Source organism: Chlorocebus sabaeus, chromosome 22, assembly GCF_047675955.1.
Source record: "Chlorocebus sabaeus isolate Y175 chromosome 22, mChlSab1.0.hap1, whole genome shotgun sequence".
Taxonomy (NCBI): Eukaryota; Metazoa; Chordata; class Mammalia; order Primates; family Cercopithecidae; genus Chlorocebus; species Chlorocebus sabaeus.
The window spans coordinates 89,395,687-89,411,630 of NC_132925.1; the positions used below are offsets into that span (position 1 = coordinate 89,395,687).

The following is a 15,944-nucleotide window of genomic DNA, read 5'->3' on the forward strand; positions in this document are numbered from 1 at the left end:
TGAGCCACCAGCACTGGGCATGGAGGGACTCCCAGGTGAGGGCTGGTGAGGAGAGTAGGCCAAGGAAAAGTGGGGAGCATCTAGCCTGGGGGTGGAGGTGAACAGGCCCTCTAAGAGGGTGAGAGCACCCAAGAGCCCCAGCCCCCCATCACCCAAGGCCCTCCCCTCCTGGCATGCAGGGGGCCTTCCTATCCCAGGTGTTGGGCTCTGAGGGGTGCCCATCCTGGCCCCAGGTCCCTGATCTCAGGTTCTTGACTGTCTCAGCTCCCACTGCAATTGAAAGCTGTTTAATGTAGTGAGATTTGCAGGTATCTGTGCAGGGGCTGCTCCCCAGGGGAGTATTGTCCCCAGCCCAGTGCATGACCAGTCCTCCTCTTTCTTGCCTTTTCCTGTAAGAACGGTTCCCAGAGCTGAGGGAAATTGATTAAGTGAAACTCTCTGATAATTGCCTCTGAAATGCCTGCTGTTACCGTGATGGACTTGGCTGTGAGCATCCCCACTCAACAGTCCCACTGAGGTTCCCTCCAGTACCCTGGTCATGATGGGGACGTCACGGGCCAGACAAGGCACCATCAGTGACTTCATAGCATTGCCATAGGTAGCCATTATCCCCCAGGATGTGCTGAAGAAAATAGACTCAGAGAGGTTAAACTACACACCCGGGGTCACACAACTGGCTGGGCAGAGCCAGACTCAAGCCCAGGCCTCTACACAGGTCCAGAGACACCCCAATCTTCATTTAGCAGACATTCATTGTGCACCTACTGTATGCCCAGGGCCAAGTTACCATAAACTCGACAGCCACTAGACACTTACCCACCAAACCCAGTGCTCAAGGGGAAAGCAGACATTGAAGAGGGTTCGCTGAGCGTCAGGGTCAGGAAGTGGATGCAGCTAGAGGAGTCTGGGCAGGAGTGGCCTGGGAGGGAGCAGCATGTGCAGGGCCTGGTAGCAGGGCAACCAGAGACTGCAGGCAGCTCCAGGAGCAGAACCCAGAGCCCAAGCAAGGAATCGCTCCCAGGGGGACAGGCACTTGGGGTCAGGGCTAGGAATGGAGTGCATCTCCCCAAGACAGGCAGGCACTCCAGAGACAGGGAGGCACCCTGTCCCTGCCCTGTGTGATATCCTAATAGGTTCTTTCCTCGCCTCTGGGCCTCAGTTTCTTGCCCCTTCCAGCCTGTCCCCAAACCATCAGGAGGACCAGGGAGAGGTGGAAGGGAAGTGCTAGGAGGGATGAACCTCCAGGGGTGGGGCAGGGTGGGCACGGTCTCCCTGCCAGCCCTCAGCAGGCCTGACTGTTGTCAGCTCTATGGGGACAGGAGCCCAAGGTCTGGGTGCTCAGCCTGGGCCAGGCAGTTGGAGCTAAGCTTGGAGATCCCTGCCTCAGGACATGTCCTGCTTGGCAGAGGGTAGGGAAGCCCACCTTGTCCAGAGGGCTGGTTAAAGTTAAAAGGAAGTTTCCAGGGGAGGTAACACAGTCTGATAGGGCTAACCAGGCAGAAAGAACAGATAGCAGGAGGGCCCAGAGCTGGGCAAGAGCCAGCAAGAGAAACCTCAGGGGACTGGCTGCCTGTGTGCAGCTGCTGAGGGTTGGAGGAAGAGGGCTGCCAAGAGCCTAGCCACCCTGAGTGGGTGCAGTTACTATGTCCAGTTTATAGGCAGGATGTTGAGGACCAGAGTGGTGAAGACCCTGCTCCTAGAAAGTCAAACTTTGAACCCGGGCCAGGGCTTGGGGACTCCAGGGTCCAGGCTCTGATCTCTGCTCAGGGTCCCTCATGCACCCTAGTGGTGGTCCCAGTCCTCTCATCCTCAGGCCTGATGGAATCTCATGGCCGAAGCCTGCCCACTCCACTACACCCACCAGCTGCCTCGGCCCTTCCTCCCCCACCACTGGGCCTGCCTGTTTAGCAATTTCCACGCGTCCAGTGCCCAGGGATGGACTGATTGATCTGTAACACCGAAAAAATAATAATGGCTTGATCGTTACTGAGGATTAAAAGTAATCCTTTTGCTGTGGCTATTACGACTCCGTTATTCACAAGTCAGTGAGCTGACCCAGGCCTTTGAGCCCACGAGATTCCATGAGCTCAAGGAGGCTGGGGGTTGGGGCCTCCCTCTCTGGGTCTCCCTTCCCCTGTCTGCTAGGCTCTGGAGCCAGAGGGGCCTGTAGCCCCATGTTTTGGGGCCCAGAGGTTTCAGGGTCAGAGCTGAGCCCTCAGAGGGTGAAGGAGCTGGCACCTCCTGGCCAGGAGTAGAGGCAGGGGCAGGAGAACACAGTTCCTCAGGGTCATGGCTCAGCCTGGAGACTCCCACTAGTGTCAATGTGGCATCTGCAGCCCCATCGACCCTTTGGCTTTTCTGCGGCAAGAGACTGCCTCTGCTTCTCCCATTTTGCCCCAGTCTCAACCTCAGGGAAGGACAGGGGCCTCAGCAGAGCCCCACTCTGAGGAAGATTTGGTGTCCCTGGGAAGGTAGTGGTCACCAGGTAAGGAAGGAGGGGCACAGTGATGACAAAGGCTCGACCCACGCACTGCCTCGTCAGGCTTTACACAGCCTCCAGGCCAAGTACTGAGCCCAGCACCTACTGTACTGCAGGTGCTCGAGTAACACTGGTGACAAGTGTTGTGAACCGTACAAGTCACACAATAATGCCCTCTATACAAGGGAACTGCAGGCTTATGAATTGGGGACCTCATCCATCCCTGGGTTTGGGATCAGTGGGTGGGCATTTGTGGTTTAGGCCAAGAGGAGGCTCCAGGATTGAAATGCAAGAAGAGGAGTCTGGTGGGCCCTACAGGACCTCGAGAAGGTTGTGCCTTTTACGTGCAGAGAAGTGGGAGCCACTGAAGGGTTTCAGGACAGGGGATGGTGATGTGACCAGATCTACATTTGGAGAAAAGGCTCCAGGTGTTGTGTGGAGAATAGGTGACGAGGATGAGAGCACACAGGTTCCAGGCAGGACGGAGCCTGAGCTGGGGGTGCACAGGAGGTGGTGTGAGGGATGCCAGGGGTGGAATGGAGGAGGCAGAGGGGCCAGGGTGGGTGGCCTGCCCCAGAGGGTACTCTGAGCTCAGGTGGGTCTGAGGGTCACTCCAGGGAAGTGTCCAGGAGCTCAGGAGGGCCAGGATTGGAGGCAAGACATGGGAGGCATCATGGAGTAGAGAGACCTGGGGCCCCCGAAACCCTAGGAGTGTGAGGCTGGGCTGGGGAGAGAGGAGGGTGTGGGTCCCAGCCAAGCAGGCCCTGCAATTAAGGGTGGTGGGGGACAGAGGACTGAGCCTACAAAGGAGAGGGAAGCAGAGCTCTGTGGGGTGAGAGGGTTTGACCCCAAGAGGCACTTTCTCTCCGTGCTCCTGGGACCCCAGCCTCATAGCCTCCCCACCATTCAGTGTCCTTGGCCTGAGGAGGGGGAGCCGGCCCAATGAGACTGGGGATGACCCTGGACAGACACTCTAACTATGGGGGTGTGACACCCTGCCCCAAGAGAACAGAGGCCACAGCTCCACAGGAGGCCCCACCTTGCTGCCTGCCCTGCTAGTCCATGCTTCAGAGGAGGAAACGCCGGCCTCCATGACCTGACTCCCACTTCCCCCTAATGGGCAGCTGACAGGCTTTAGGAGGACGTCCCCTCCGGAGCCCACATGTCATATCAGGCCTGGACTCAAGGATGGGGTTGAGGTGTCCTGAATACCAAGCGGCAGGACCTTCTGAGTAGGGCTGTAGGCCTGGAGGTGGGACACGCCTGTTCCACCGTGGGACAGGGTGGGGTGGGATGAGAGACCAGAGCCACACGCCTCACTGGGCATGGTGGGCCCAACAGAGGCCGGTCCTTGGATCTCAGTCATGGGCGGAGCAAGACAAATGCAATGGTGAGGGCTGGGCTCCAGGACCCAGCCTGAGCCGGACTCACCTTGTGACCTTGGGCAGGCTGCTTGCCGTCTCTGTGCCTGGCCGTCCTCATCTGAGGAGGGCCACAATGGCCCCACGCCAGGCACACTGTGAATGGTACAAGGTGCACAGCACACGAGTCACTGGCCAGGGGAGGGTTCGGTGTACAGTAGGTGGCCAGTTGATAGTGATGGTTGTCACTCTGATTGACAGGACACCACTGCTTTCAGCTCTGCAGAAGTCCCCCAGGGCCAGACTCAGTTCCATCCTTGGGGGCCCCAAGGTTTCCTGTAGAGACGAGATCCTTAGAAAGTACCTAATGAGAATGTCTGGGTGACCTGGGCTTAGGCCCAGAGGGTGGCTAGGCCCCAGTGCCTTCTCCAGCAAGCCTTCCCTGAGGTCCCTAGCCCCACAGCACTGCGCCTCCTGCCCCTCAACCTCTCCTGCCATGGTGGTTCTGCGAGGTCGTGCCTGTGAGCTGTGAGAGGCAGGACCAGGCCTGTCACACCTCCACCAGTCAGCGCAGTCTGGCACCCAGCGTGCCCAGTGGCAGGTGTAGGATGGACAGGCACACAGCTATGCCCTGAGGGACATTCTGCTCTCAGGCACAGGGGCTTTGTTGCAAGAGGCCACTGGAACTAGCCCCAAAGAACAGGAGAGGCTCTTATGGACAGGGGACTTGGGAGCCCTGTGGGAAGGGGCTCAGGAACTCTGGGAGAGGGACCATGGGCCTGGGTGGGCAGGGTGGGCTGTGGGCCCCTCCTGTGGGGCTCTGGGTAGCTGGCAGAAGGGCAGGGCAAGGCAAAGCACTCTCTAACTTGCCGCTTAACCTTGGCTCCAGAGGAGCTTCCTCTTGGCACTGGGGTGATATAAGTGAGTGGGGGGTAGAGAGTGGCACTGGGGCCTGGCTTAGTACAAGGAGTCCCATGGAAATGCCACTGGGGTCACTGCACAGGCTTCACCTTTCCTGCATGGACCCAGCTGTGGTCAAGGAGGTGCCCACACAGCAGGCTGGGGAGTATCTGGGGCAGAGAATCTCTGAGGGTCTCATAGGATGAGGGGAAGGGAATCTCCGGTCCAGCCTGGCCCCAGGGAGTGCTGGGGATGGAGAGGCTTTGGGGTGGGCATAGGGCAGGCTGCCTTCCTCAGCCTCGGACCTCCCTGTGCTCTGTCCCTTAGAGACTGGCTGATGCTGCAGAGAACTTCCAGAAAGCACACCGCTGGCAGGACAACATCAAGGTAGGAGCCCCAGCGCCCTGCCCAGCACTCAGGGCATGCCCATCCATGGGTGGGTGTGAGTGCCGGGGGGATGGGAGCTACGCAGACATATGAGGGACATGGAGGGGTCTGTGGAACAGAGCCAGAAGTCTGTGTCCAACATTCAGCAGCTACTCCAGGTGCCCCTCACTGCTGGGCATAGTGAGATATGAGTCCACATTCACTCCAGAGGAGCTGTGGAGTCACCCGTGAGTGGGAAGGCTGCTTGAAAGTGGTGTTCCCTGTGTTCCCCAGATAAGGTGTTCAGATTCTTGGAGAGACCCTGGGTCAGAGGCCTTTGGACTTCAGGACTTGTCAGAGGCTTTAATACAGTGACCTGCAGGAGATGCTGGGAAAAGGGGACCAGATGCCCTTCCCCCACTTCCCTTGCCTGACTTCCCTGAACAGCAACCTGTCCACCCAGGAGGCCCTCAGGCTGGGCTCAGGGAACTGGGCTGCCATGGTCACAAAAGCCTCTCCTTCCACCTCAGAAGGAGCTCAGGCTCGCTTCTTGGAGCAGAGATGCAAGAAGCTGAGCACAGAGGGCCTAGTGCATGGGGGAGTGAAGGGGAGCCTCACCCATCCCAGCCTAGGCCTGAGTTGCCCTCGCCAGTTCCTTGCTGTATTTGATTTTGCCTGGGGCTAGATACACCTGCCCTCCAGCCAGCATCAGATGGAGGCAGGGCTCTTCCTGGATTCAAGGAAGCCCCAGTGCCAAGGATGATGTAACCCTTGAGAACCAGACTAGTTGGCAGGGCTCCTGTGTCCTCCACAGCTGCTCGGGTGTCTGGGCCGTGCCTCCTAGTAGTCTTGTGCTAAACACAGGGAGGGGCAGGGTGGGGGTGGCAGACTTGACTCGCTCCAGCTCTGGGCCAGGCACATCTGCTCTAGGAAGCAGTGGGGTTATTGTCCCTATTTGACAAGAAAATAGAAGCACAGAGTGGATAGACCTACCGGAGGTTACCTGTTGGTGGCAGAGATTCACAGCCGGCTATCGGCTGTCAGGGGCTCATGCCTATGATCCAAGCTCTAAATCTATTCCTCCCCAGTCCCCATCCCCCAGGTCATGCTGAGCTGCCTCACCTTGCCCACACTGTGGCATTCTTCGTTTACCCCTGGCAGGTGCTGGGTGCTGCCCTCAGGGAGTTCACATGAGATTAGAAATGAAAGGTGATTTTCTAAGGTGAACAAATGAATGAGCTAGTTACTCCCTAAACCAACCCCCCTTCCCCAGGAGACAGGATTGACCCTTCTCTCCCTCTCTGCTACTCCAGTGCTACTTGCTCACAGTCCCTGTGGGACCCAGGCAAGGGCTTCAGTTTCCCCATTTGGCAAAGGACTGACTGGTGCCAGTGCTGCCTGTGAGCTCAGCTCTGGGGTGTGAAGGAATCACTGCACACGTCAGGCTACATGGGTGCCAAGCCGCTAATGGCATGGGCGCATCTCTGGCCACACCAGCCCTTGGGCCCTAAGTACTTCTGTCCTGAGATGAGGCAGTAAAGGGCTCTGGCTGCTCCCCTCCCCCTGGCTTGACCTGAGGTGCCCCTAGCTGTGGGTGTGACCACAGGGCCAGCTGCACCCGGCCTTGTTCCTCTCCCTCCCTGCCACATCCCACTGGGTGCCTGCTGGCCTGTCCCATTGGTGTCTCAGGTAGGGTGGGTGGGGCTGTAGTCACCTCCCTCCTTCCCATTTACTGAGTCACTGTTCTTCCCAGGAAGCACTGCTGCTGCCACAACTGCCAGGCTGAAAGGCATCAATGCTAATGGTGTGTCCAAGAGCCCAACACCAGCCAGCTATGCTCAGGCTGCCAGGGAGAGCTGGCAGCAGTGGCTGCAGGAGGGGCTGTCCATGCCAGGGGAGGGTGCAGGGACTTGAGGCTGGGAAGGGATGCTGTTTTGTCCCTTGCAGGCACACCACCCACCCCTGAAACCACATCCTTCCAACGACCTTCAGGAGATGACAGACAAGGAGCCATGTTCCCCTAGCACTCAGGAGAGGCACCTGGCCTGTGCCACAGTTCCAGCCTCAAACTCAGGCCCTCTTCCTAGGAATGCCCTTATCTACCCCTCCTTCAGTGCAAAGCCTCTCTCTCCAGATCTCTGCCTAGGACTCCCTTTTCTAGCCCCAACCCTAGGATCGGCCCCCACTGCCCACAGCAGTGACAGTGTGACCAGAAGCAGTCTTCTTACCTCTGAGATGGGGAGGATGGTGCCCAACTGTTCTGGCCACAGAGGATATGCTTGGCTCATGTGGCCAGACGGGAATCCACTGCACCATCAGCCGGGTGTGGCCATTCCTGTGTTGACAGCACACAGCAGGTCCAGGTGCAAACCTCTGAGGAACAGACAATGGTATCAGTGGTATAACCCATATCCACATGCCCACAACTCCACTGACCTCAGCCTGGGGGGTAGGGGATCCTGGAGTCTGCAGGGTCAGAACTGGGACAAGAGATCAAGAGGGCAATGCCTGGATGTAAAACTCCTATCCCCCTTCCTCGTCCCTGGCCAACCCAGACCCTTGGACACTAGGGAAACGATGGCCCTGATTAGCAGACAATGCCTCACATGCCCCCACAGGCGGGCAGCAGGTGCCCTGGTGCCCATAACGCTTAGGATAGATGAAGAGGTGCCACCTGCCAGACCTCACTTGGTGCCAGCACCACACTATGCCAACACTGTGTGCCACCGAAACCACCACCAGGGAGGAGCTGGACCAAGGCATGGGTAGGGGAGGGGGGAGGGGCCATTGGCCCCAGGGCCTCAGTGCCAACACCAGGGCCTACAGGAAACAAAGCCATGCACTGGGAGTTGAATGGAAGAGACAGCCCTCCTCTGGGAAGTGTAAGGGAAGGACACAGCCCTACCCTGGGGAACATGATGGTGGGAGTGGACGGAGCTCTGCCTAGGGACTAGAAGGAGGGCTGTGTGGGGGCTGGGCCAGGCTGGAAGAGCCAGCTGGACAGGACAGGTGGCCTTCCTGGCCTGAGGGTCTGACCCAACCATAGGGCCCCTGCGTGCCTCTGCCAAGCCAGCGACAGACGGCTCTCTCAGAAAACGTCCTCTTGGCCGGGCTGAGCTGGCACTAGGCCAGGGCAGGAAGGCCAAGCGTCCTCACTGGTGCAGCGGGTGGCTGGCCTGGGCATGCACAGGCAGCTGGTGGGCAGGCGGCAGTCATGTCTGGCCAGGCCTTGGCAGCCACCTTATAAGCACTGAACTCGGATGGCAACTGCCCTTCCTCCGCTCACCCCGTGCTCACTTCCTCAGCTTGTTCCCTGAGACCCACCCTCCTCACACCTCTCTTGGGCTTGGCTCCCGCTAAGGAGAATGTATGTCACCAACACAAGGGTCACATGGACCCTCCTGCCCCGCCCCTCGCCTGTTATCTGTGTACCCAAGTCCACATGGGAGGGCATGTGTGTGAGTTCGGAGTGGGTGATTCCCCCAATTCCTGCCCAGTTGGGCAAAATGGCCCCTAAAATATGAGGTAACACAGGGTATGTCAGGGGAGTGGACCCCAGACATTAGGGACACCCGTTTCACCCCACCCGGGGCTCTTCTACACTCAGCTTCTCCTCTGGGCTGTGGAGTTGCAAAGACAGAAGGTTTTCACTCATGGGCAGAGTTGTCCCTACCCCTGGGGAGGCCCAGCTCCCTGTTCTCTTCACGCCCTCAGAGGATATTACGAGTGGGGAAATAGAGACCCAGAGGCGAAGCCTCATGGAGGCTGCATGATTTAACTGGGCAGCCTTGCCTCCTCGGGGGTGACCCCTGGAATTCCTCAGGGGGCCACTGGGACAAGCCAGTAGGCTGGGTCCTTTTTGGCTCAGCCTCAGTCTTCACTCACTGCCCAGGATTCCAGAGCTCACATGTCCAGGTCAGAATTTGAGGCCAGGACTCTTTGCCGAGGCCCTTGTACTCAGTCACTAGAGAATACTGCCTCCTTGTTGCTTAACCCAGGTACTGTGTTGGCCCAAGCAGACAGAGGCCTTCTCGGGGACCCTCCCATCCTGACCCTGACGGCCCCCTCCTGCCACACCCCCAGCTCCACACCACTTCATGCATAGCAGTCACATGTATTTATGATATGTTTTCACATGTATGACCTTGTGTGCCACCATCCATGCTCTTCTTACCAAGGAAGGGGCATGGTCTTGCCCTCCTAGAGGCAGGAGAGGCCAGGAGGGGTCATTCCTACATGCATCAAGCCCTGGGGGGCAGGGAGGCCATACAGAGTCCTGAGCCTCATCTGTCATCTGCAGGGGGCTAAGAATCCTCCTGGGTGACATGTCCCCCTATGTCCTTGACGCCACCAATATCTGATGTTCCACTAAGACCGTGAAACGGGAGAATAGAGAAGCGGAGCACCTGGAGCAGCTGGAGAGGTGGCCCCAGTGAATGCTGAGGTGCCTAGTGTTGACTCAGGTGCAGGCAGGTCCCAGCCACAGCCTGTGAGGGGAGCCCAGGGCTCCTGACGGCTGCAAGTGACCAGTCCCCGCTTGTGTCCTTTCCCATCCTTGTGGAAGGTTTGCCTAAGAAGTGAGTGAGTGAGGCCCCAGGTTGTAATCTGCAGTCCTCCCACCGCACCCGCCCGTTTTCATTATGGAGGGAAAGAGCATCAGAGCTGTGTTTATAACCCCCTTTTAGATAACAAATCACATTTTCTTTTCACAGCGAGTGTGTTGAATTGATATTTTTTCTCCTCAGTTTAATGGGTTTGTGTGTTCAGGAATGATCTTCATCAACTGAAACTCCTTATTGTGTTTGATGTAATGTCAGCTTTTATTATGCGCTTTGGTTGGAGCCAGGCGCAGGGAAAGACCGAGCCCCCTGCAGCTTGGGCCCGGCCTCCGCCCCCGCCCCAGGCCCACAAGGGCCTCAGTCTTCTTGCACTGGTGGGTGGTGGGTGTGGGCAAGGTCGGCAACAGACTGGGAGGGCAGGTTGGAGCCAGGGTGCGAAGGCTTTCTTCTCCCTGCCCTCGAAGCGTCTGACTGATGGGGTCATAGGGCTGCTGTAAGAAAGCACCAGACACGACAGGTGCCCCGGATGCTGGAACTCTCGGGCCGCCTTTGGTCTTATGTTCCTCTGGAAGTTGTGGTCTTGCCCATGCGTGGTGCCAGGCATGCAGTCAGTATTCCAGAATGCTGGGACTAAGCCTGCACATTTAGCCGGTGGCCTACAGCCCCTAGACCCCTGGTGAGAGACAGACTAGGACTGTTCCCTGAAACAGTCCCAGGTACTGACGCAGCCCCTGGGCAGTCACCACAGGCAGGCCTCTTCCCAGAGTCCTGCCTGGGGAGTCTGGGGAGCCTGGGGCTCAGAGAGGGAGTGGTCTAGTCCTGGGGTCACACAATGAGTGAGCCCCAGCTGGGCCTTGGGAAGCAAGTGTCCAGGGTGACATCTGCCCTGGTGGAGTGAGGGCTGGCTCTGCCTGCTGTTTCACAGCCAGGCCCTGGGGAGCAGACTTGGTTACCACTCCCACCTGCAGACCACAAAGAAACAAGCCCTGAGTGAGTAAGGGGCCACCAGGGCCACGCTGCAGATTTTTGCTGTATAGAACAGGGCTGAGGAGCACCTGGAGAGGGTGACTTGGACAGTGGCTCTGTCCTGAGTTGTGGCCCTGAAGCCCACGGGGGCAGAGTGTGGCAGCCCCTCCTGAGCCAGTGGCACTTGGCTGACACCGGGCTCACCTTCTGGCGGCCTCTGTCAGCCGTGCTCGGTTCTGATTAAAGATCATTACACATGAAATTAGCCCATTTGTGTTACGGGTCCCTGGGGCGGCCAGTGATTATGACGCACAGATGGCCAAGAACCCAGGCGACTGGCAAGCAGACATGGGCCAGGGACGGGCGGGGCACACACAGGCGGGTGAGGGCCGGGAGGCAGGCGCCAGGGCCGGGCTTTGTTTTCTCCCGCTCCTGTTGTGGAAACCCCCTCGCATTTCACAACAAATCACAGATAATTAATAAGTACATGCCCGTAATGAGCAGGCTTTTTAATAGAAGAAATTGGAAGATGCAGCGTCGAGTCATTATTTCCCTCCTGCCCAAACTCGGCTCTGTTTTCTGTCTTCCTCGCTCCCTGGTGGCGCCTCAGCCGGCCTCTCTGCAGATAGAGCCTAGAAGGCTGCAACCCAGGACCCTTGGCCCCTGAGTTAGGGAAGCCCAGGGAATTCCAGCTGAGGGGTACTGCATGCTCCTGGAGCCTGTGCAGGGCCTCTGAAGATGGGCCTGGCTGCATTCCCAGCCCTGACCCATCCAGCCCTTCCAGGAGGGTGGCTCTGGGTGGGGGAAAGGGACAGTCTCTGCCCCAGAGGAATCTAAGGGTGCCATGCAGGCCTTGAGGCTAGGAGTCCTGTCTGTCTCGGGACCCTGAGCAGCTAGTGCTGAGGCCTCTCTCCCCCCACCAGGAGGAAGACATCGTGTACTATGACGCCAAGGCTGACGCTGAGCTGGTGAGCACCCCCTCCTGAGCCACACCTCTTTGCTGGGTCTTGGTGGCCTCAGCTGTAAAATGAACGTTAGGACTCAGCGCCACGCATTCTGAGCTCAACCCTGCAGAGCCGTGGTGACACAGGCCCCATCGTCCACCTCCCACAACTCCCTAGAAGTCCGGACCCCTCCAGGGCTGCATCTCTGAGCACTAGTGGGCTGAACTTGACTGCAGTGTGGGGCAGGTGGTGAGGCGCTTGGCCCTCCCTGCATGGGGCAGTTTAGGTCCCAGATGGAGAGGGCCTTTCTTAAGTGCAGTGAGAGGAGGGAGACAGGGAGCAGCTGGGAAGGCTTCCTGGAGGTGGGCAGGTGTGAGCAGGCTGCATTGATGTCCAGGTGCATTTCCAGGTTAGGCCAGCTCCCTTCCCTGTGCTGAGCACCCCACAGCCTGGCCCATCATCAGACCCTGACCCTGAGCTCACCTGGGGTCACCCACCTCAGAAGTAGTGGCACTGGGACTGACCAGAGAGCCCAAAGCCACACCACCCTTCTGCCTCCATATCACCCACTGGCTCAAGTCCGTCTGGGCTGCCCTGTGAGGTAGTGAGGTCCCCGTCACCAGAAGACTCGTGTGAAAGCTGTATGACTATTTGCAGGGGAGGTGGCTGTAGAGAAGACGAGTCTGACGGTGTAGGGCACTTGAAGTAGACAGTGTTTGCTGAGCTTGTCAAGGCCCAAGACCCTCTGCCTGACTTTAAGGCAAAAATAGTTGAACCTGACGGTCCCCTCTGTAAACAGAGGTGTCACAGCAGCACAGTGTCTGGACTGCTTGCTGATTCGGAGGACCCAAGATCCAGTCTTCCTCTCCTAGGCCTGCGGGCTTGGTGGGTTTCCGGGGCAAGTGAGAGGTACCCAATGACACTAGGAGGTGAGAAGGCTGGAAAGGATCCCTGTGCAGGATCCGCAGTGCCAGGCTGGCCTGGGAGGGCCGCAGGAGGGCACAGGGCCCGAGACAGAGCGGGGTGGGCTCAAGCAGGTGTGCTTCCCCTTGGCTGAGCTCTGTGGCTCCCAGAGAAGTTGCTAAAATTAAAGCTGGAATCTGAAATTCAAATGAAGAGCGAACCTTTAATTAGACCCTGAATCTAATTCCTTACCCCCCTTGGCAGCGGGCTGTAATTTTAGCAATCAGGGCATTAAATATAAACCAGGAGACTATAGTTGCCCACCATACAAAGCCCCTGGGCTGGGGGTTGGCACTGAGGGACTTCTTGGCCAGCCTGGTGCCCAGCCCCTACTAGGATGCTCTGAACCTACCTCCAGCAGCCTCAACTGTATCCAGGGCCCCAGCCCCTCACTCTAAATCATTGACTCCTTGCCCCTAGCCCCTTGGACTTCTGTTGGGGGGCTAGAGATTGCCCGACAAGGGAGCTTCACTCTGGGGCCCGGCTAGACTAGGGTCAGCTAGGCCAAACGCCTGGTATAAATGACAGCACGCACACATTTTCCAACTCCCCTGCTTGTTGTGTTGTTTTGTTTTTTTAATCTTTGCCAGAGGTACAGTTAGAGATCTTTCTAGACCATTTACTTTTAAATTACCAGCCAGAAGGTGGGGGTGGGGGAAAGAAAAGGAAGGAAAAAGTTTGCCAGCTGATAGCTTATCAGAACAGAATCCAAATGTCACATTAGTTGGGAAAGTTGGGAGATTAAATTTTCTAGTGCCCTTCATCTGCCGCTGACATTTCGGGGGCTTTCTTCTCCCGCACCTCCCCCTCCTCTGAGCGGAACGTGAGTGGCGCACGCCTCACAGGCGGCCGCTCCCACTCTGGCCTCCATGCTCCAAGGCTGCCTGCCCTGGCTCTACCCAGCACCTGAGGGCTTCTAGGGTGTGCCAGAGGTGGGCAGATGGGTGGCACACTGCAGAAGGGCAGTGGGAGGGCAGCAGACAGCTTGGATTCTGCTGTACAAAATCCACCCTCAAAGAGATGAAGAGTGTCTGCCACAGGCCCTTCAGAGCTGTGCCCCTGGGGTGTGGAGAGCTCATCTGGCTGTGTGGAGAGGCATGGTCACCCTTTCCCCAGACTGGACACAGCTGGGTCAAATGCCTAGAGGAAGAAACACAGGGGAGGAGCATGCCCAGGTCATAGTGGGCAGCGGGGGTCAGCCCACGTGGACCCATGGGGGAGAATGAATGAGCTAAGCCTGGGCTGAGGGTGGTCACAGAGGCCTTGAGGGGCAGTGAGGGAGAGTATGGGATGTTCAGCTGCTTATGATCCCTCCTACCAGCCTAGGAAGCCCCCCAGCTTTGCTCTCCACCCTTAGCCTCCTTTCCCTTGACTCCCCAGTCTGGCTTTTCCTCTTTGCCTTGACTCTCTACCATCATCTTTCTTCCCTCCCCTCCCCCTTGCACACCTGCACCCAAGCCTGCCCCACTCCCATCGGCTGCAGCATCAACACTAGTCACAGACCCACTCCTGCCAGCCTGTGATGGTGGGCGGGGATGCACAGCGCATGCCCAGCCTGCGCGGCCATGAGATGCCATAATTGGCACCTGTCAGGCCGCTGTGGCTCATTTTAGAAAATCAACAGGGGCCCTTTCAGTCCTGCTGCTACCAGGCACCACAGACCCTCCCTCTGGAGGTCAGCAGGTCTGAATGGTAGCCCCCAGCCAGCTCTCCCAGGTTAGCCTCCCCAGCTCAGACCCTACAGCCGTCAGGCTGCAGCAGATAGTGCCCTGCCTTAGATAGGGCTAGGGCCCTCTCCCTGCTCCCAGAGGAACTCCATGAAGGGGCTGGGCAGGGCCCAGTGATGGCTGTGGGGGCCCAGAGCTCCTGGAGGGACTGCTGAGGCCTGCCTGTCATTGTACAAGGCATATCCTTGTAAGCAGATTCTGGAGCCCGCTCCTTCTGACTGGCTCCATGATTTGCCTCCTTCCCTAATTGGTTTTCAAGAATGTGGAGAAGAGGTTGGTTTCATTTTGGTTTTAGAAGTTGGGTTTAGCAAATGTGGGGATGGTGGGTGGGGTGGGCAGGAGGAAGTGGGAGTCACAGGCCCCGTGGGTGAGGGGTCCAACCCCGTGTCCATCTGTCCCTGTGTCTCTCCATCTGTGTCTCCTACTGCAATAGTCCCTCTTTTTGAGATGCCCCTATCTCCTGGACTCTGGCCCTCCCTGCCCCTACTTGCAGGCCTTTACAACCCCATTCACCATTTTCCAGCCCTGACACTGCTGGGGGGTGCCCTTTCTGCAGGACGACCCTGAGAGTGAGGATGTGGAAAGGGGGTCTAAGGCCAGCACCCTAAGGCTGGACTTCATCGAGGACCCAAACTTCAAGAACAAGGTCAACTATTCATACACGGCTGTACAGATCCCCACGGACATCTACAAAGGCTGTGAGTGTGCAGAGCGATCGGGACAGCCCATCCTACCTGCCATGGGGGCAGGCCCACTGCCAGGGCGTTCTTGAGTCCCTGGGGACAGAAGGCCAGTGCCATCTACCTCCAGCCTCCTACACCTGAGATTACTCCTGTGCACCTCTCAGATTCACGCACCTGTGGGCATCAAGCACTCACAGGCAGAGCCTCACCCTAACACTCAGCAAGTTGCAAAACACTGAGCCTCTATCCCTGTGCATGCATGGTCTCCTGCCACGTGTCCACAGGTACCCACACAAATGCACACACACACACACCATTCCCCACATGTGGGACTGAGTGCCCGCCTGCCCCTGAAGCAACTCCCCACCACCCTTCCCCATTCCCTGCCCCCAAGTAGAAGTAGTTGAGAAGCTGCAACACATCAGGTGGACACGGAGGGCAGGGGGCAGGAAACCACTCCTCACAGATACCAACCCTATGACACTGCCCTCCTTCTCCTGGGCATAGAACCAAGGAGGTAGGAAGTTTTCCTGCCAAGAGCAGCCAGGAGCTGGGGATGTGGGGAAGGGGGATGTGGAAGAGGGTGGTTGACAGTCCAAGCTCCAGGGACAAGGCAGTTTTACACAATGGGGAAACGAGGTCACTATAGCTAGAAGGATTTGAGTCAGACATGAGGAGGAACTTCCTGAAGCTCCTGGGAGGTAAAGGGGGAGGAAGCCAAGAGTCAAACACTGGATGGGGAGCTCCAGCAGCAGGATTGAAGGCACTGAGGCCTGTTGTTTCTGACATAGTTTTATGAACATCTACAGAGTAGCCTTGGAATCCAAGGAGCCCACTGGGCTGGGACTCAAAAGCCTCAGAGCCACTGCCTCAGCTCTAGAATGCAGGGAATTCCCAGGGTCCTCAGGGAGGCACTCTCCACCTCAGGGTCAGCTACGCCTTCTGGGCAGCCTCAGGCCAGGGTGGGGAAGGATGCTCCCCCCTGCTCCCTGCAGG

General features: G+C 57.9%; 1 protein-coding gene across 11 annotated transcripts in view; it reads left to right on the forward strand.

Annotated features, from left to right (window-relative positions):
• Window positions 1–15,944, forward strand: part of CACNA2D2 (calcium voltage-gated channel auxiliary subunit alpha2delta 2) — a 140,480-nt gene that overhangs the window by 103,976 nt on the left and 20,560 nt on the right. For all 11 annotated transcript variants that reach the window (XM_007984355.3, XM_007984356.3, XM_007984357.3 and 8 more), the window contains 3 exons: window positions 5,068–5,127; window positions 11,555–11,599; window positions 14,822–14,963. In XM_007984355.3, coding sequence (XP_007982546.1) covers window positions 5,068–5,127; window positions 11,555–11,599; window positions 14,822–14,963 — 247 coding nt within the window. The remainder of the gene's footprint in view (window positions 1–5,067; window positions 5,128–11,554; window positions 11,600–14,821; window positions 14,964–15,944) is intronic.